The sequence below is a fragment of the Raphanus sativus genome, chromosome 5 (assembly GCF_000801105.2).
Source record: "Raphanus sativus cultivar WK10039 chromosome 5, ASM80110v3, whole genome shotgun sequence".
NCBI classification, from domain to species: domain Eukaryota; kingdom Viridiplantae; phylum Streptophyta; class Magnoliopsida; order Brassicales; family Brassicaceae; genus Raphanus; species Raphanus sativus.
Window position 1 is genome coordinate 12,069,314 of NC_079515.1, and position 19,351 is coordinate 12,088,664.

The 19,351-nt window shown below is 34.5% G+C and overlaps 2 protein-coding genes across 2 annotated transcripts; both read right to left on the minus strand.

The window, feature by feature from the left end:
- Positions 1-5,270: 5,270 nt before the first annotated feature.
- Positions 5,271-6,353, minus strand: LOC130494549 (uncharacterized). Its single transcript, XM_057010882.1, has 2 exons — positions 5,766-6,353; positions 5,271-5,688 (listed from the first exon to the last, which is right to left on the minus strand). Exons 1-2 carry the CDS (start codon positions 6,160-6,162, stop codon positions 5,405-5,407), a joined length of 681 nt encoding a protein of 226 aa, XP_056866862.1. The 5' UTR covers positions 6,163-6,353; the 3' UTR covers positions 5,271-5,404.
- Positions 6,354-8,413: 2,060 nt separating this feature from the next.
- LOC130495034 (beta-amylase 1, chloroplastic) lies at positions 8,414-11,412 on the minus strand. Its single transcript, XM_056985972.1, has 4 exons — positions 10,722-11,412; positions 9,824-10,034; positions 9,592-9,702; positions 8,414-9,512 (listed from the first exon to the last, which is right to left on the minus strand). The coding sequence occupies exons 1-4, from the start codon at positions 11,300-11,302 to the stop codon at positions 8,700-8,702; spliced, it is 1,716 nt and encodes a 571-aa protein (XP_056841952.1). The 5' UTR covers positions 11,303-11,412; the 3' UTR covers positions 8,414-8,699.
- Between the last annotated feature and the right edge of the window lie 7,939 nt (positions 11,413-19,351).

Below are 19,351 nucleotides of genomic sequence, written 5' to 3' on the forward strand. Positions count from 1 at the left end.
AAATTCCTCGCAAAAGTTCAATATAAATATGGAAGTTTCAACATCATTTTAAACACACCAATATTGAGGTTTGAGGTTTGGAATGAAGAGTAGAAGATAAGAAAGATGGTATTTGTGTGTTTGGGGTTTTAGATTTAAACACACCAACATCGTTTATTTCCTCGTAATTTCTTCGTGGGTTTACGAGGTTTTAGACGAGATATTTTTGTCTACCCCTAACCCCTAAAACCCAACCCCAAATCCCACATCTTTCTTCTATTTTGTCTAAATCCCAAACTCCAAACCCCATTAATAATTTTTATAATTTTCAAAATATTATATTTTCAAATCTTCAAAAGATTGTATTTTTGTTGCAAAATAAATAATTTTGATTTTGTATAAGTTTATATTAGAAAGAAGAGATTGATATAGAAGTTAAAGAATTGTGGTTTTAAATTTTGAGTTTTGAAATTTGGAATGAAGAGTAGAAGATAAGAAAGATGGTGTTTGTGGTTTGGGGTTTTAGATTTTAGGCGTTTAGAAAGCATACCTCGTTAATTCCTCGTAGTTAACGAGGAAATAACGACGAAAATAAAAAAAAAGCAAATGCGAGCCTCGTTAATTCCACGTAAGACGAAATCGTCGTAAAGACCTCGTAAGCTTACGTGGAATTACCGAGGCCCGTCGTTTATTTCTTCGTAATTTCCTCGTTGGTTTACGAGGTTTTAACGAGATATTTTGTCTAAACCCCTAAACCCTAAACCCAAACCCCATCTTCTTCTATTTTGTCTAAAGCCCAAACTCCAAACCCCATTAATAATTTTATAATTTTCAAAAGATTATATTTTATCATTTTCAAAAGATTATATTTTCAAATCTTCAAAAGATTATATTTTGTTGCAAAATAAATAATTTGATTTTGTATAAGTTTATATTAGAAAGAAGAGATTGATATTAGAAGTTAAAGAATTGTGGTTTTAAATTTTGAGTTTTGAAAATTTGGAATGAAGAGTAGAAGATAAGAAAGATGGTGTTTGTGGTTTGGGGTTTTAGATTTTAGGCGTTTAGAAATCATACCTTGTTGATTCCTGTAGTTAACGAGGAAATAACGACGAAAAAAAATGTGAGCCTCGTTAATTCCACGTAAGACGAAATCGTCGTAAAGGCCTCGTAAGCTTACGTGGAATTACCGAGACCCGTCTTTTATTTCCTCGTAATTTCCTCGTAGGTTTACGAGGTTTTAACGAGATATTTTGTCTAAACCCCTAAAACCCTAAACCCCAAACCCCATCTTTCTTCTATTTTGTCTAAATCCTAAACTCCAAACCCCATTAATAATTTTATAATTCTCAAAAAGATTATATTTTCAAATCTTCAAAAGATTATATTTTTTTGCAAAATAAATAATTTGATTTTGTATAAGTTTATATTAGAAAGAAGAGATTGATATAGAAGTTAAAGAATTGTGGTTTTAAATTTTGAGTTTTGAAATTTGAAATGAAGAGTAGAAGATAAAGAAAGATGGTGTTTGTGGTTTGGGGTTTTAGATTTTAGGCGTTTAGAAATCATACCTCGTTAATTCCTCGTAGTTAACGAGGAAATAACGACGAAAAAAAAAATGTGAGCCTCGTTAATTCCACGTAAGACGAAATCGTCGTAAATGCCTCGTAAGCTTACGTGGAATTACCGAGGCCCGTCTTTTATTTCCTCGTAATTTCCTCGTGGGTTTACGAGGTTTTAACGAGATATTTTGTCTAAACCCCTAAACCATAAACCCCAAACCCCATCTTTCTTCTATTTTGTCTAAATCCCAAACTCCAAACCCCATTAATAATTTATAATTTTGAAAAGATTATATTTCAAATATTCAAAAGATTATATTTTGTTGCAAAATAAATAATTTGATTTTGTATAAGTTTATATTAGAAAGAAGAGATTGATATTAGAAGTTAAAGAATTTTGGTTTTAAAATTTGAGTCTTGAAATGTTAAGAAGATTATATTTTCAAATCTTCAAAAGATTATATTTTTGTTGCAAAATAGAAAAATTAAATAAATAAATTGATTTTGTATAAAGTTATATTAGAAAGAAGAGATTGATATTAGAAGTTAAAGAATTGTGGTTTTAAATTTTGAGTTTTGAAATGTTAAGAAGATATTGAGGTTAAAAGGAAGATATGTTTGTAATATATGAAGTAGAATATAAGAAAGATGGGGTTTAGGGTTGGGGTTTGGGGTTTCTGATTTTAGAGGTTTAGAAATTTACCTCGTTAAAAACTCGTAATTTACGAGGCATTTACGAGGACCAGAAAGACGGGCCTCGCTTATTCGTCGTTGGATTTGGGACGGGCTCGCAAATTTCCTCGTAAGTTTACGAGGATTTTACGAGGAAATAAAAGACGGGCCCCATTAATTCCTCGTAAAGCTACAAGGAAATTGCGACGCCTTCGTAAGTTATATACAACCCAAACCTCACACTCTGCATTCGTCCAAACTTCCTCTCCAATTCCTCCCATTTCCTCTCCAACTCCTCTCCCATTCCTCTCTCCTTCGAAATGGTAATTTCCTCGCTCCCCATAATTAGTTTAGTATATTAGGTGGTTAGTTTAGGGAATTTAGATAGGTTTATGGAATTTATGTTCGTTAGATAGATTTTTAAATTATTGATGATAGATTTTTTATTATTGATGATCATAAACTCAAAAATATATTTTGCAGGTTCGCAAGAACATGCTTACTGCTCACTACAGAGACATGTTCGGTGAGCCTGGTAGTCAGTTAGACCCTCCAGGTTCTTCTTCAGGTGCCGGCGGTTCCGTGTGAGTGGACTCGAGGCCTTCATCGACGTTATAGCGGCCACAAATCCGGAATGAGAAACTTTGTTGAGGAACATGAAACAACAAAAATCTCATTCCAGGCGAGTCATCGGGCACACATGACGAGGAGGATGTTATGAGGAGGAGCAAGGAATTCTACGAGGCGATGAACGGGCCTTAGTTTTTTCGATTTATGTATTATAAAATCCAAAACTTATTTATATATAAAATATTTTGTTTGCATTTGAATTTTATTTAAAATTTATTTATAAACCACAAATATATAAATATTTTTACTAAATTAAATTAATAATTATTAAATTTATCAATATTATTTATTAATTCAAAAATTCGCATTATACGAGTTATTTACGTCGAAAGCTAACCGAGGAATTTACGAAGAATATTTTACGAGGTATTTACGAGAAAAGCTTTCAAGGAATCTACGTGGAGTTTACGAGGAATATATTTCAAGGAAGTTACATCAAATTTACGAGGATTTCTTTTCAAGGAAATTACGTGTAAGTAACGACGAATGCATCGCGTGGTTTCTACGAGGAAAGCCCGCGAGGATTTTACGAGGAAATGCGGCGAGGAACTTACGACGAAATCTTTACTTCGTTTTTTACGAGGAAATGGTTGTCTCGCTACTTTACGAGGAAATGGCGACGAAATGTGTGTTACGACGGACGATAAACGACGAAACCCATTTCCTCGTTAATTCCTCGTAAACTTCCTTTTACGAGGAATTAACGAGGAAATTAGCCCTCGTTAAATATTTGTTTTCTTGTAGTGAACAGAGCGGCAATGAATGTGGTTCAACTGGTCTTCAGTTTACTTTCCTTGTTTGATCTTAACATGGCTTATGAACTTTTGTTTGTACCAATAAATGTTCTACTTCCACAAAATCTATCTTGTTAAAAAAAAGTACATATATAGAATATCCCTTAGTTTTCAGTGTTATTTACAATTGTATGCCACTGAGAATTAAATTAAATTTCCTATTTTAATTATTGTCTTTTTCAGTTATATTAATGTGTTTCTTTTTCTTTCTTATTTTAATGTTTGTCTTTTTCAATTAGATTAATGTGTTTTTTTCTTTTATATTTTAATGTTTGTTTTTAGTTAAATTAATGTATTTTTTTTTATTCTTCAACAATTAATGATATTTTAAAGTTGTCTTTTTTTTGTCAACTTAAATTTGTCTAAACTATGTGAAAATATAAAAAATAGTCAAAAGTAAACATATAAAGTAGATAAACAATAATCAAATACCAAAAATATTTAAAATATATATTTATTCTCATCCAAATATTGAAGTTCAACCTGTTTTTAAAAATTTTTAATTTAGGTATTATATGTTTTGAGAATTTAAAGTATATATAAATTTTGAAAATTTTATAATAATAAAACGGGTTATCCGTATCCGAACCGAACCCGCAAATACCCGAATCAAACCGAAACCAAAATTTATAAGTATTTGAATGTTGCTGAAATCTTTAAACTCAAGAATCTCAAACCCAAATAGATTTTAACCGAATCAGTGGGTATCCAAATACACATCCTTAACATAGTCAATATAAAACGATCAAGTATTACAAATACATCATTTAGTCTAAATAAATAAAAACTAAAACAAAAACTAATACACGTACGGTCGCACGGGTCAAGATATAGTCTTATTTTAATTCATAATCATTAGCTCAGTATACATGTCTAAATTACAAACCTTTAAACCGGCTCAATAAATCACATTCGTCGTAATACTTCTATTAATTCATCGTAATACTTCTATTACGACTAATTAACAAGAAACATGACCCTTATAAAAGATATATCAAGATTTATACGAAATCAATAAAAAAGAGATTTATATGAAATCAAAATTATGTGAAAGAACGTTGAAAGATACGAATATCATAATACAAACCAATATTCTTGAAAATTAATGTGTTAAAATGGACGAAATAATTGGTTTATTATTAAAGTGTATAACAACCATGTTTTTTTGACTAACATATAACAAAAATGGTTGTATAAAGTATACTGAAAAATATATATTATGGGTCTTAGGTGCACTTTCGGCTACCAAGCTAAAATTTAACTCATGGTATGGGTAAATACGTCTTCAGAAAGAAATTGCATTTTGGCGTTTTGGTCGAACTTGGAGACGCTCAACAATTGTTTTTTTTTTTGAAAAGGCATCAACAATGTTTTGCGGAAGTACATTTGTTTTTTTGTTGTTTCTGTTTGGTTTCTAAATTTAAGTTAAATCGAAAACCGGACTGCACAGAAATTTAGAAGTTATGTGTGTATAGTGGTGAGTAACTGGTATGAGCAGATTAAGAGACATCAAAGTTACTTTAACCTCTGAAATGGTTCATGATCATTATTGCAGAATGATTGTATTTTACACAAAAGCAGATGATTTATAAACTTATTTTTTTGTGTCTTCATGTGCTTTTCAACCTTGTAGTAGTAGTACTATAACTTGTATTTCCAATATTTAAAGATAAACAAACCAAAAGAGAAATAATATGACATTGTTGATCAAAGATTCTCTGACAAGTGAGAGATATCATCACTGTTGCAGGAAGACTGTTTTAAGTGTTATGTACATTCCACACATTTGGTCTTTAAAATCATCAGATTCATTGATGCAAACGATGCTCTTTTCTTCTTATTCTTCCTGCTTCCTAGAATCCTCAGACTCTGTCTAAGTAAATCAATCTCTCTTTCCTTCTCATACTTTTCTCTATCCATCAATGCTATTTTCTCTTTTAATGTTTCAATGGTATTTTCCTTAACTTTAACTTCATCTCTCAGCCCCTCCACTGTCTTAACTGCTTCTTCTTCACCTTTGCCCTCAAGTTGCCTTTGCATTATTGCCTCTCCTACAAGAAACCCACTTTCAGAGAGCAATACTTTATCAAAATAAAAACTGAAATTTAAGTTGAAGTTTTTTTTTTACCAGAAGAGGAGGAAGTTGTGTGGATGATGAGATGATCAAGCTCATTCTTGATAGCTAAATAAAGTTGTTTCCATTTCTCCACGGCTTCATCTCTCACTGCTCTCTCCACACACATCTCCTCAACAACCCATTTCCAGTACTCTCTCTCCTCTGTTGTTGTTGTCTTTGCTTCCTCTTTCTCCTCCACTTTCTTCCTTAGCCTCTTCACTTGCTCTCTAAGCTTTTCTCTCTCTTTCCCCCACTCTCTCTCTGCCTCTCTAAGTTTATCAAACATCACTTTCTCACTCTCATCCGTTCCTCTTCTTATGTGTCTTCTTCCTCTGCTTCTCTCAGTTGAAGTCTCCTTCTTGACACTTCTCATACTAGGCCTCTCTTGCTTGCTTGTGCAACCACCCATGTCTAATTGTGGATGTTTCTTCTAAGGATATGAACAAAGAATGTTAATGGAAGGGTCTCTCTCCGGAATGTGTGTTCTTATTTAACTTGTGATGTAGAGAGGCGCCTCTTCATTCAATGAAGAGAAGTCATAATTGTGAGTGAAGAAGCTCCACCTGTACTACTCTACCATATTTATATAAGGCCTCCAAAAAAGCATCTCACAACAGTAATTTCTCTAGCTTTCTTTTCACTCACATGTGTAATACACTACAGTAAAAAAGTATATTGAACTTGATGGAGAAGGAATAAATTAAGAGACGAGTGATGGGAGATGTCAGAAAAGAAGTGTAAATAGTGTTGAGAGGATTAGGTATAAGGACATGGAAAACTACAACACCATATTCTCATCCATTTACCAATCAATGGTGTGGGCTTTCTATGTTTTTTTCACATGGTCCACTTCAAAACTAGTTGGATTCGTCCCTCTCTCTCTATAAACTCTAGATAATCTATACTCCAATTCATATATACTTTATAAGTCTTCACTTCGTATTACTCATCAGTTTCCTTAGTCACAAGTCCACAAAAAAAGGAGACAACTTAGTGTAGATCTCATATTAAGAGGTCAATAGACATACCTGTTTTTGGGTGGCTCAAGGGACGAATCAATCATATGAAGGAAGAGACAAAAGTTAGACTGTTGTCTAATCATGACTTTATTCATATGAATAGTTTATAGATGGATATTTAGGTTTTACAGCCACATAATCAATTAAAACGATTAGGTTGGTCCCATGATATTTATTTGTGGGAATTAGAATTTAGTGTGTTTTTTTTGGCTGGTTTAAGCTGTCCCTTCACGTGAACTTCCGTCTTAATATGGTTCTCTGTCTTTATTTTTTTTCCATTAATTAGAAGAAACATTAATTATTACTTGGTGTTTTGTCTCCATAATTTTGGTCATTCTTTTGGTGAAAACATCAATTGATGACTTGGAAAAGCACTGAAGCAGCTAAGAGTTCATTTACTTTTAGTGGCACAGTAAATGAAAGGGATAAATGTGCTGGTTTTGTGTGTTTCTGATTTCTCCATATTGTAAAGAATGGACACAGTAAACTATACTTCCTCCGTTTCATATTAAGTGTCGTTGTAGAGATTTTTTTTCGTTGCAAAATAAGTGTTGTTTTAGCATTTAAATGCAGAATTTATTAACTTTGTTCTGTATTTTATTTTTCTATTGGTTGAGATGTATGGGTAATGATGTTTTGTATCGAAAAATATGTAAAATTTAATGATTTCTTAATCTATGTGCACAACTCTAAAATGACACTTTTTCAGAAAGAGAGAGAGTAGTAACCTATAAGATCATTGTTAGTAGCTATTTTTCCTTCTTAGCAGCTTTTTGTTTATATGAAGATTTCAAATCCGATAAGTGATGTTGGCCGGTTCAAACTCCCATCCTTCACAACTTTGATTAAAGTTAGTTTTGTTTACTTCACCTAATTTATTGATAACGACAAAATAACAAAAAACCATGTGTTACAACATGTAAACAAATGAGATGGAGAAAGTTTGACACAGCAATTAGCAGATCCACCATCCATTCCAGCTCGCTGCAAACACTACTGCATACTCTTTTTTACAGAAGTTTTCGGCGTCTTTACAATTGAAGCTACATGCACACTGCACACACCCTTTAGAGGAGGCCCAAATAATCTTTAGCCAAACCGTTGAAGAGAAACTTCACCAAGTCCTCAGAAGAAAATGTTCTGAAAATTATTAGTGATAACGAAAATACTTGCTTACAAAGGAAATGTCGGCTAGGCGTGAAGAAAACAATTTAACTAAACACTGGTAAAAACTGAAAGAAAACAAATCCTGACTCAACAAGAGAGACTAATTTTTTTTTTGGGACAAACAACAAGAGAGACCAAATTAATATTATATTTCTGTTCAGTTAAATGAGAAGAAAACAAAACTGACTATCACACAAAAAAGAAAACAAAGAAAACCAAAATTTATGTCTGAATTAGAGATGAACATAATGAAATATTTTTTGTCTCTTTTAGCTATTTTTCCTTAGATTGGGCATTGGATGTGTAGATTTTTACTTCAGTTTGTATCACCGCATCGAAAACATTCCGGATTTTCAGTTTTGACTATTACACAAACACTGCAAAGACACTCACAAAGTCACAAGCAAAACCAAGATGTCAACTTTTTGCAGGTATTCAACGCACATTAATGGTAGATTTTTAAAATATTTTCATATGACTTTTATTATTAAGTAAAAGACTGAAATCATCTTCCTCATGCTATTATATAAGAACAAAAAGAAGAAAACATATACATATTATTCTAGTATGTATCAGAAATAGTACAAACGCCACAACCCTGAGCCAAAAAACCACAGCTATGGCCCATAATCATTTTTTATACCGCCGATACATACACAACCTTAGCCTAAACATCTTTTCGGCATCATCATAGTAATCATGTCATCACATCGCATACAAACATAAACCATTGGGTCGAACCATGCCACAATCTCTCTTTCTAGTGAGTGAGAGCCACTGCAGCTTCTTGAACCAGAGGCTGAGTAACATGCACAAAATGCTCAGCTTCACGCTCCACTTCTTCCCGACACCTATCAGAGTCTCTCCCTTCACCCATTTTTTTCACAAACCCTACAAACTTCCCCCAGTTATCCGCCTTAAACAGCTCCGGGTTCATCCTCAGGTACGTAAACGCACACATCTCTCTGTTTTCTCCCTCTTGGTTCTGATCAAAGCTCAGTGCAGACGCCTTGAGAATCTGCTCGTGTGCGTAGTCATCGTACCTAGGCAATGCGTTTTCACCAGCCAGAGGAACTTCTGCAGCTAGAGTAGCTAGAGCCACCTGGTTCACTAGCTTCTCTGGTGCACAAAGCGCGTCTTGAGGCTGCTCGTGGTCTCTCATCTCGATGCACGTGAAGTTGAATATGGCGTTGTGTCTGGCTAGCATTTGAGCGATCGGGAGGTATCCGTCTCTGAACCTAGTGTTGTAGTATCCTGCTGTGAGCTCAGGGGCGTGAGAGCGTGTCCCGTAGTGCCAGTGGATTCCAGCGACTTTGACCGAGATTTTGACACCTGTGTCTTGGAATATCGATTTGGCTGAGGAAAGGATACGCTCGCCGTGATCCAGCAACATCTGGGAGTACCACGTGAGGAAGAACTCTCCGTACTCTGTGTTCCAACCACCGTCTTCTTTTTTGAAGAACTGAGTGTCTTCTGGCCAGTTATTGTAGTGGCCAGCATCGGTAGGGCCAGTACCACCCCACTCTGGCTTTCCATAAGCTTCAGCTGCTGCTTTCAAGCTGCTCAACGAGTACTGCATCAATCATAACAAGTAAAACAGTTTGAGTATTACATTCATTTTAAAACGAATAAGGGGCTGTTGTGTTAAGTACCTTGTCATAGCACTGGAAGGCTCCAATCCCCGGGAACCTCCATGTTCCGTCTTGCTCGGGGTATGAAGGATAACGCAGCTCTCCTGCGGGTCCCATTCCCACTTGGATTTCCTGGAAAACGAATTCAATCGAAACTCAAAATCATTCAGAACATAGTAGAGAAACGGAGAAAGTCAAAGAGGTATGCTTGAATATGAAAAAACAAAAATGAGTTACAAGAAGTTGGAATTACCACAATGGTGTCTCCGAGAAGATGCTTGAAGTTGTCTCTGAAAGCACGCATGAAATCGGAATAGCATTGCACGGGTGTTCTACCTTTGAGAACAGGGAGCGTATCAGCGCCAAGTGAGATATACTCGTGGTTCCTTCTTCCCCACTGATCAGTGTATGCAAGATCTGGATCCTTGTCAACCTCTTCAACAACCCACTGAGGCAGAGGAATACTGGAGACAAAAAAACATACAGATTATCAATCAGAACACAGACAAACTAATTGGCGAATGATAAAACACATAAGACATGAACCAACTCTCTCCCAAGGACAAGAAATCATTCATTCATTCGTTAGTTTGTTCAACTTGTCTGGTCCATCTAAAGGAAACGTCTTTGACTACCAACATCAAATCCTTTGTAATCAAATAATGAAAGAGACGTAAAACAAACAACAAGAAAACAAAAAAGGCCTAAAAACGAGGGAGAAAACGACGAACAATTCACTCAAATCTTTTAATCTTTTTAATAAAAGACGCTCACGTCACGTAACAAACAAGAAGATGTGTGGCTCATATAGATTCTTGAACCTATCACTCTCCTCTAGAAAATTGTCTCGTCACGTGTCGACGCGACTCCCGTGCACGTTACTCCTCCTTTAATCAATGAAAAGTTCTACAAAATGATTTATTTAAAAATCGGTATAGGCGTCCAAAAAATCGGTCTAGACACCCGCATAAACAATAATCCTCTATAAAACGCTTAATCACCGCCTAGCGATTTTTAGAACATTGTAATCAAAAGACATAACAGCCTGAACCTTGACTACTCAAAAGACTCTTCCTAATCGAAACTAAACTCTCTGTAAATCCAATCCAAGTACAAACAAAGATAAAAGAAATGCAATATTTACTACTTACGTGACAGAGTCACCAACGTTACCACCGCACTGATGAAACGACATAACAGCCTGAACCTTTAGTCCAACCTTCTTCGCCATCTCAAGCAACTCATTATAACCTCCCCAGTTATAAGCCCCAGGAGCTTCTCTCTCCACCAAACCCCACCACACGTCGATCATGATCCCTTCAACACCAGCACTCTTCAACGCCTGAAGACTCGCTCTCATCGCCTTCCTCCGATTCACCGTGTTCCCCATCGTCACGCTATCAAGCGGCATCATCACGAACACCGGAACTCCTCCTCCTCCTCCCCTCTCCTTCTCTCCTCCGATCCCTCCTTCCTTGTACGTCCTCTGCTCCTCCTCCACCGCGAAGGCTTTACACGCCACGGACAGATCCGCTCGCCTCGCTCCCAGAACCGGGCTCATCGGCGGAGATACGTTTCTGTTCGTATTGTAATTCATGTTCATCGATATAGGCATCCTCGCCGACGGTGGTGAAACGGATAGCGACGATTCAACAGTTGGTGCGGTCATTTCGCCGGACTTGATCGGAGTTCCGGCGAGAGATCCGAGCTGATGCGTTAGATTAAACGCCATTTTCTCTCTCTTTCTCTGATAATTTTCCCGAGAAAATAAAAACGATCGTTAGGATGACAAATTGGTTTCCCTCTGTTTGATTCAGAAGCTTTGAGTTTTTATGTGACGGAAGAGATCTGGAGAAGGAAGAGGGGAAGATATTTATAGGGAATTATTAAAAAGATAAGATTAAAATAATATATTAGATGAAGTCGGTCATTTCTCGACACGTGTAGAAACGTACGATGTGGATAAAGACACGATTTTGGATTAGAGTCAGAATGGACGGTGTTGTGAACAGTGCGCGTGAACTTTCCAGCTGACGCGCTTATAACCTCACAATACATTTTGTGGTCTATAGATCCTTTATATTAGGGACCATAATAATTATTTTTTCGTTTTTATTGGTAAATTACAATAAGTCCATGACTTTTTGTTTCTTACACGGTTTATACAGGTGAGGTGTGCCTTTTTTTTTCTTGAAAGAAAACGGGGATAGTGATGGTTACTTGCTATTACTATATAACGTTTTCTTTCAGGAAACATACGTTTCAAATTGGATACTTTGCAATTTGCACAACCCTTTGATTGATTTTGGCTTGTAATGGTATAAAATGAAGAGGTGCTTTTGCGTGAGATAATATTTTAATATGCATATACAACTTTGAGCAACAAATAAGATAGCATGACATGATACTTCAGTGGTAAAAAATGTCAGTTGCATGAAGTAGAGTGCTACGTAATTGATATCATTTGTCAAATTATTTAGATTTATTATTTCATATGGGATGTTACAGGAACTAAAGAAATATACGGAGTATTTGATCTTAGATCGAGATCTAAATAATACACTTGTTTGTTAATCTAAGTATCACATTTTTTTATTTAATTTGCGTTCAACATAACTTATAAACTGTTGGTTTTACTAAAAGAATTCATGTATATTTTTGATGTTTTGTAATTTACATAGAATATAAATATATTATTTTATAACATAGATGTTTGATAATAGTTTTTTGTTTGTACATAATATTTTATTAAAAAACTTATAACTTGATGCAATTTGATGTAATTATGTTATTCATATATTAACATGTTTTTTGTTAATTTATTTTAAAATGAAACAACATGCTTATTTTTTTATTTTTTTTTGCATTAGTTTTCTATGAATTATTATTAATTTTATGATTTTTTGTTTTCTTAAAAAATGAACTCTCAAATTTTTTATACTTGACTAAACTAAATAAGATAATATTATTTAAATTTGTTTTACATAATATATATTATAAAGAAAATAAAACAAAAACAGGAACAGTTTTACATTTAACTACTAAATAAATAAAATTAGCTATAGTTTAGAGATGCTCTTAATCCTAACCTTCAGCATTTAGTATATTTTGGTCAATTAAAGTAAACAATCATAAAACATACAAATTTTAAACTAATTAATATTAAAACTTTCCAAAAACTTCTCAGCTTTAATAAATATAGGAAATTCTATATATAGTTTTTTTCCGATGAAAGGTTATTCTATTATTCAAATTAGAGGTGGTCCGGACAACCAGACTGAAATAGAAGAACCAATGAAATAAAGAGCTCTGTGGAAAAATCTCGTAATCCTAGCTACAAAATACGAAATCTGATTTTGCGTTCTTGAAATATGGGTGATCTTGAAGTTTAGGAAGCATCTTCAGTGATTTTATCCTCTCATGTTCTGTTGCAAAGTGTAGCCAAGCATTGGGCTCCTTGATCATGGCGATCAAATCCTTGTAGTCTGTACCAAAGCTCTGACATTTCGAATGTTAAAGTATATTCTCTATTACCTATCTTAGTGCTTCCATCTCACATACTCTCTTCGATTACAATTCTGTGTATCCATTAACTGAACCTTTCCCAAGCTATCTATCAAGACCCATCCACATCCACTAAATTGTGTTGTAAAAGTCCATGATCCATCTACCATGCAGATATTACTCAGCCTTAAGACTTGAGGTTCTTTAGCTCTATAGTCTTGTAGGGTTGATGGTACTTTCTCATTTGTGTTGAACCATGCTTGACACTCACTCTCAGCATAAAGAACTAGCTTCAAATGATCTCTGTATATTCCCCTAAAGAGTTTGTTATTTGTGACCTTCCAAATGTACCAAATTGTCCATGGATAAGGATTCCTGTCTAATTCTATCTCTACAATGATATTCTTTCTCCAGAATAGATAGTCCATATGTACTAGCATATATGCTCGGAAGAGGTAATGTATCTTCGTTTATTGGTGTCGCTGATAAATATCAAGCTTGTAAGGCTAGTAGGCATTCAAAAATTGCATGAGTCACATATTCTTTGGATTCTCCACATCGTGGGTAGTAGTTATCACATATCATTTTACGCCGTATCGGGTTCTTCGTTACCGCCACATGACCAGTTATCAGTTACCATATAAGATGACATATCTTCTTAGGAGCTCTTATCTTCTAAGCAAATGCTTGAAATTTTGTTATACTTGATTCTATTATTTCCTTTTCCGCATCAGCCTTCAGTAAATTCAGAGCTACCCAATATCCTGATTTGACAGTATACTGGTCATTTTTAGTTTAATTCCAGCAGAAAGTATCCCGGTGATGAGCCGTGCTTATGGCTAGACTCCTTATGTAAGGTACATCTTCAGGGTCGACATAATTCTCTAGTAATCCGACATTCCAATCGTTCAGCTCCTGATTAATCAGGTTGTTTACTGTCATGTTTGGATGCAGTGTTGGAGCCACATGTCGGGCTGGCCTAGCTGGTGATGTGGGGATACAGGTGTCCTCTCACACCTTGACCTGAGCGTATCTTATGTCTGATTCCCAATAATAGTAATTTTCGTGCAGTTGAAATCCACACATATGATGGACTGCTTACAGAGATATTTCGCAAAGGCGAACTCATTATGTAGTATCTTCCTCTCAGCACCCCAGCCACCAGTGAATCAGGGTACTGCACTAACCTCCATAGTTGTTTTGCTAGCATGGCAATTTTAAACTCATGGATCATACGAAGCCAATTCGACCCTCCTCCTGTGGTAAATAGACCTTTTCCCATTTTATTCAATGGATTCCTCTTTTTGGGAGATTTGAGCTCCACCAAAATTGTGCAATGGCACTTGCAAGGATTTTACATATCTCCAGCGAGACCAGGAAGCTAGACATAACATATATCGGAAGAACTAACAAGATAGATTTATTCAATACATCCTTTCCACTTTTTGATAGCCATCTTCTCGTCCAGCCATTAACTATATGCATTAGTTTATCCTTCAGAAAAGTGAAGAGTTTGCATTTGGATATGCTAATGTCTTCTGGGATGCCTAGTTATGTCCCAGTCCCTCCTTCATTTTAAATACCAAGAATATCTTTGATCTGCTGTCTAGCATTTGTCTTAATCTTCTTACCAAAGATTATAAAGGATTAGCAAAGTTAATTCGTTGTCCAGATGCTTGTTCATATTTCCTAACCACTTTCATCACTTCTTCACATTCACGGAGCTCCATCTTTCATAAGAAAAGGCTATCATCAGCAAAAATAAAGTGGGATACCGATGGACATGCGCGGGTAACACACATCCCCATTATCTTCCCGTGGTTCTCTGCATGATTAAGAAGGCTAACAAGCACTTCCGTACATAGAATAAAGTTGAAAGGAAACAAAGGATCTCCTTGACGTAGACCTATTCCTGGAACAATATTTCCTCTGGGTTGCCCATACATAAGTACTTTGTATTTCACCGTTGTAACATACCTCATTTTTTTTTGAATTATACAGAGGTATCCTGGCCCCACAGAAGTGGTCCAGACTAGTCACGTGTTGCCACATGTCGGTCCTCTGTCTCTGGCGATGCTGAAATGTTAATTCCCCAGTGGTCGGGATTCGAACCCAGGTGGCGGAACTCACAGCTGTGAACCCTTTACCAACTGAGCTAGAAGGCCCGATTGTAACACACCTCATTATCCAGGTAATCCATATTCAGAGAACCCCATCTTCCACATAACTGTTTCAGTGTACGGCCACTCAATTCTATCATAAGCCTTACTCATATCTGTTTTAATGGCCATCCTTTTATTTCTTCCATTTGATTTTGTTCGTAGGGCATGAAACATTTCTTGGGCAATCATAATATTGTCTGTAATTTGTCTTCCAGTAAAAAGGGTAACTGGGTTTCTGAAATTCTATTTGGTAGAACTTTCTTTAATCTCTGGTATAAGATCTTAGAGATAATCTTGTAACTAAGACATCTCATTAGGATTAGTTGTCTTCGGGATGAAGCAGATATTTGTATTGTTCAGACCGCTCGCCACTGTTCCATCAAAAAGGAATTGGTCAACCATATGGGTTAAATCTTCCTTTACAATATCCCAAAATTTCTGATATAGAAAAGATGTTATCCTATCTGGTCCAGGAGTCTTTTCTAGATGCACAGCAAAAAGTGCTAATTTGACTTTCCATTCAGTGATCAGAGCAGTAAGATCGTTGTTTATTGACTCAGTAATCCTAGTGGAAACCTCAGATAGCGCTTCCGCTATGTCTTCTGGATTAGAGGATTCAAAGAGGTTCTTAAAGTAACTAGTAGCGATGACTACCAATTCTTCCTCATCTTCAACAACATTTCCATTTTCATCTAAAAACTGTGTGATTTTATTCCTAACTCTCCTTTGTTTTTTCAATGCATGGAAATTTTTTGTCTTTCTATCGCCTTCTCTCGACCAAAAAATTCGAAACTTTTGTTTCCAGATCATCTCTTCTGCCTTAAGAGCATCTGAGAGTTCCTTCAAGGCTTCCGCTATTTCCTCTGTTGTTGCATCATCATTCGAATACATGTTCTCCACCTTCTCTTTAAGTTTCTCCACCGATTTTCTGAGTTTAGATTATGCTGTCTTCTCCACTGACGATCAATGCTTTACGGCAGCTCGAAATATGATCCATAATACTTGCGTCATGGGGTAGATCTGGTGATTTGCTTGCCTTATATCCTCATTGTCCAACCATCTTTTATAAAATTTGAAACTTATCGATTTCCGTTTTGGCTTTGTGAGGATGTCTGCTAAGATCGGACGATGATCCGATCCCCATAATCTCATATACTGAACAATATAATGAGAGAACTTTTCATGCAATCCTCATCTCCAACAGCTCTGTCTAGACGACATCTAACTATTATTTTCCTAGCTTTCTTCCCTACCCGTGAAAGCATGTCTCTAGTGAATGGAAACTCAAACATCCCACAGTTGCTAAGCATCTGCTTAAACAGTAGGAATGAGCTATCTGAACGTTGGCGACCCCTTCCTTTTCCTGATGTCCTGTAATTTCATTAAAATCTCTAATCATGAACCATGGTCCAGTTCTTGTTGTTGAGAAACTCGTAAGATGTTCCCATACTGGTCTCTCCGTTCGAAAACAGGATCCACATAAACAAACGTCGTAAAGAATCTTATTCCATCAATGACTGGCCCGATCCAATCATTATGTTATCCAAAAACAAAACATTAACTTGAAAATTATCCATAAAAATAAAGCTAATCATCCGCTAAGTCCAAGTGGCTCAAACATAAACAAATGAGCATATCCTAAGTCGGCCTGAATTTCTTGCAACATCGGCATGCTATTCTTCGTCTCAGAAAGAAACAAAAATTTTGGGTGATGCTTTTGACACATCTCTGTAAAGCGTCGAACTGTGAGGCCGTTCACGATCCCTCGACAGTTCCAACTGATTGTCTTCATGGGTTTCGTTTCGATGGGTATTTGGAACCGGGAAAATGGCCTTTTTCGACCCACAAATTTCAGTCGTGCCAAATACGACCTGAACAAATGACAATGCTAAAAGAAACAATATAACCACTAGACTAAAGTAAATATTGGATATATAATTACAAATTTAAAACTATATATACTACTATACTTTTTCATCTTCTCCAATTAAAACTTTGGTGATAATTATCTGTGATTTGTATAAATACATTAACATGTTTTTTTAGTTATCATATCTTTAATACTAGTGATTTTCCGGCGCTACGCGCCGGGTTCGTATGTTATACTTTTACATAAAGTTATAAATTATTATATGGTCTTAACAAATAAAATATGTTAAATATGAAAATAAAAATATATTAAAATGATATTTTCTGATCTTTTTGATAGTGGTTAGTGACCGTAGTGCATTACTTTGTTTGAAGTTGTTTAGTTCAAAGTGTAATAGCACAAGTGGTTGTTACTAATCGATTTAATAAAAATAGAATAAAAAGCCGATAGTAATAACAAAATTAATTTAGTTGGAATTTAAACATAAAACAAAGATGATGTTTTATATAGAGAACATACTATTAAAATAACTATATATGAACTATAAAACTTTCACTAATATATTTAGTTCAAATAATAGAAAGATAGAATACGTTTCAAATTTTATAAAAAATAAGGGTGAAGTGTCAATTTTTGGTAAAATAATTGGTGAGTATCTAATATATATTTTTAAAATTACCATGTTGACTTTTAAAATATAGAGGTGCGAGTTGTATGTGTTACTTTGGTTTCAAGGTCTCTCAAAAAGATGTATCTTAAAATAAGAAACATAAAATTATTTTCTATATTAGTTTTGTTATAATGGAAGATTTTGTGTGTGTTCATAACGAAATTCTTGTTTGTCCACCTTTATTTAGAATATCAACGAATCTTAATATGAATCTAAATATGTTTTTTATCTAAAAACTATAAATGGTTCCTAAACTCCTCTATTTAATGGACAACTTCTATTTTAACCGGAATAGAACAACTTCACCAAATCTTCCTAGTAAAAATTCAATTTGTTAATTAGTAAATGAGATGTTAGCATCTATAACGATTATGAGAAAGACAATTTCTTTAACTATCTGTGACATTCGGGCTTACTGACTTGTTGCATTTAGTAATGGTTTTTACAATAAATGGTTAGTGTGGTGCAAAGGATTAATGGTGATGGTGGTGTGTGGTTTACATCAATTTTAAATAACTTTAGCAACCAGGCAACGTTTTTAAATTTCTCTCAGATTGGAAGTAATGATTCTTTTTCTTTGAGTTGAGTTTTAAGAGTATATTAATCATTAAAATTTTAAAATGTAAACATGGATAGATGCATCAGGGAAGTTATTGGTTTCCTTGCACAGTGTAACATGGGAAGATACCATACAGTTTATGTGTCAATACCAATAGACCAAATGTTAGTCTTTTGGACTTGAATCGCCATCAATTACTAAACATTATTAGAGTGGGATGAGTGGAATTTCTAGATTGATTATATGACGGTTACGTCGATTGCGTTAAAGAAGGAGAATCGTATAGGCTTCATTCTCCATCATCAACATCAAATACAAAGAAACCCTATAAACCAGTGTTTTGACACCCGACCCGAACATTGAACCGGACGATTTACCGAATCTCTGGATCATTGGGTCAACCGTGGATGAACCGCGGTTTAGTAAATGAATTAGTTTTATTATATAATAATATATTAGTTATGAAAATAAATATATAAAAACTAAAGTTAATATTTTAAATGTTTTCAGACATAAAGTAATAGTTTGGATATGTATCTATTTTATGCTTAAAAAAATTTGAAAATACTTAAATTTAGTTTCCATTTTTGTATTTTTATTTGACATACAAAATATTAAGAAATAGTTTAAAGTATTTTTTAAAAATATGTAACATAAGAGTTATGAAATCTAAAAAATCAAGACATAAAATTCATAATAAATTAAACTTCCAATCCAAAACTAAAATATCATTGTAATAAATTGTCAATAACAAAAATAAACTAACACCTAATCACAATTAACACCAAAACATATTAAATAAAGTTGAGAAATTTCTTTAATTATTAAAAGGAGATGCCACATGGCATTTTTCCCCCCAAGGAGATAAAAAACTCAACTTTATTAGTATAGACACTTATATTTTACTAAAATATAAATTATAAAATATTTTAAATGATAAAAATAAATATACTAAAAACTTGAAACTATTTATAAATCTTTCTTATATAAATTATTGTAATTTTATAATTTTGAAT

Excerpts from the sequence above, each read along its gene's own strand:
- LOC130494549 (XM_057010882.1), bottom strand. The coding sequence starts at position 6,162 with ATGGGTGGTTGCACAAGCAAGCAAGAGAGGCCTAGTATGAGAAGTGTC. Across the intron at positions 5,689-5,765 it reads CACAACTTCCTCCTCTTCTG|GAGAGGCAATAATGCAAAGG; the intron begins GTAAAAAAAAAA and ends GGTTTCTTGTAG.
- LOC130495034 (XM_056985972.1), bottom strand. The coding sequence starts at position 11,302 with ATGGCGTTTAATCTAACGCATCAGCTCGGATCTCTCGCCGGAACTCCG. Across the intron at positions 9,703-9,823 it reads TTCTCGGAGACACCATTGTG|GAAATCCAAGTGGGAATGGG; the intron begins GTAATTCCAACT and ends TTCGTTTTCCAG. Across the intron at positions 9,513-9,591 it reads CCTTCCAGTGCTATGACAAG|TACTCGTTGAGCAGCTTGAA; the intron begins GTACTTAACACA and ends TGATTGATGCAG.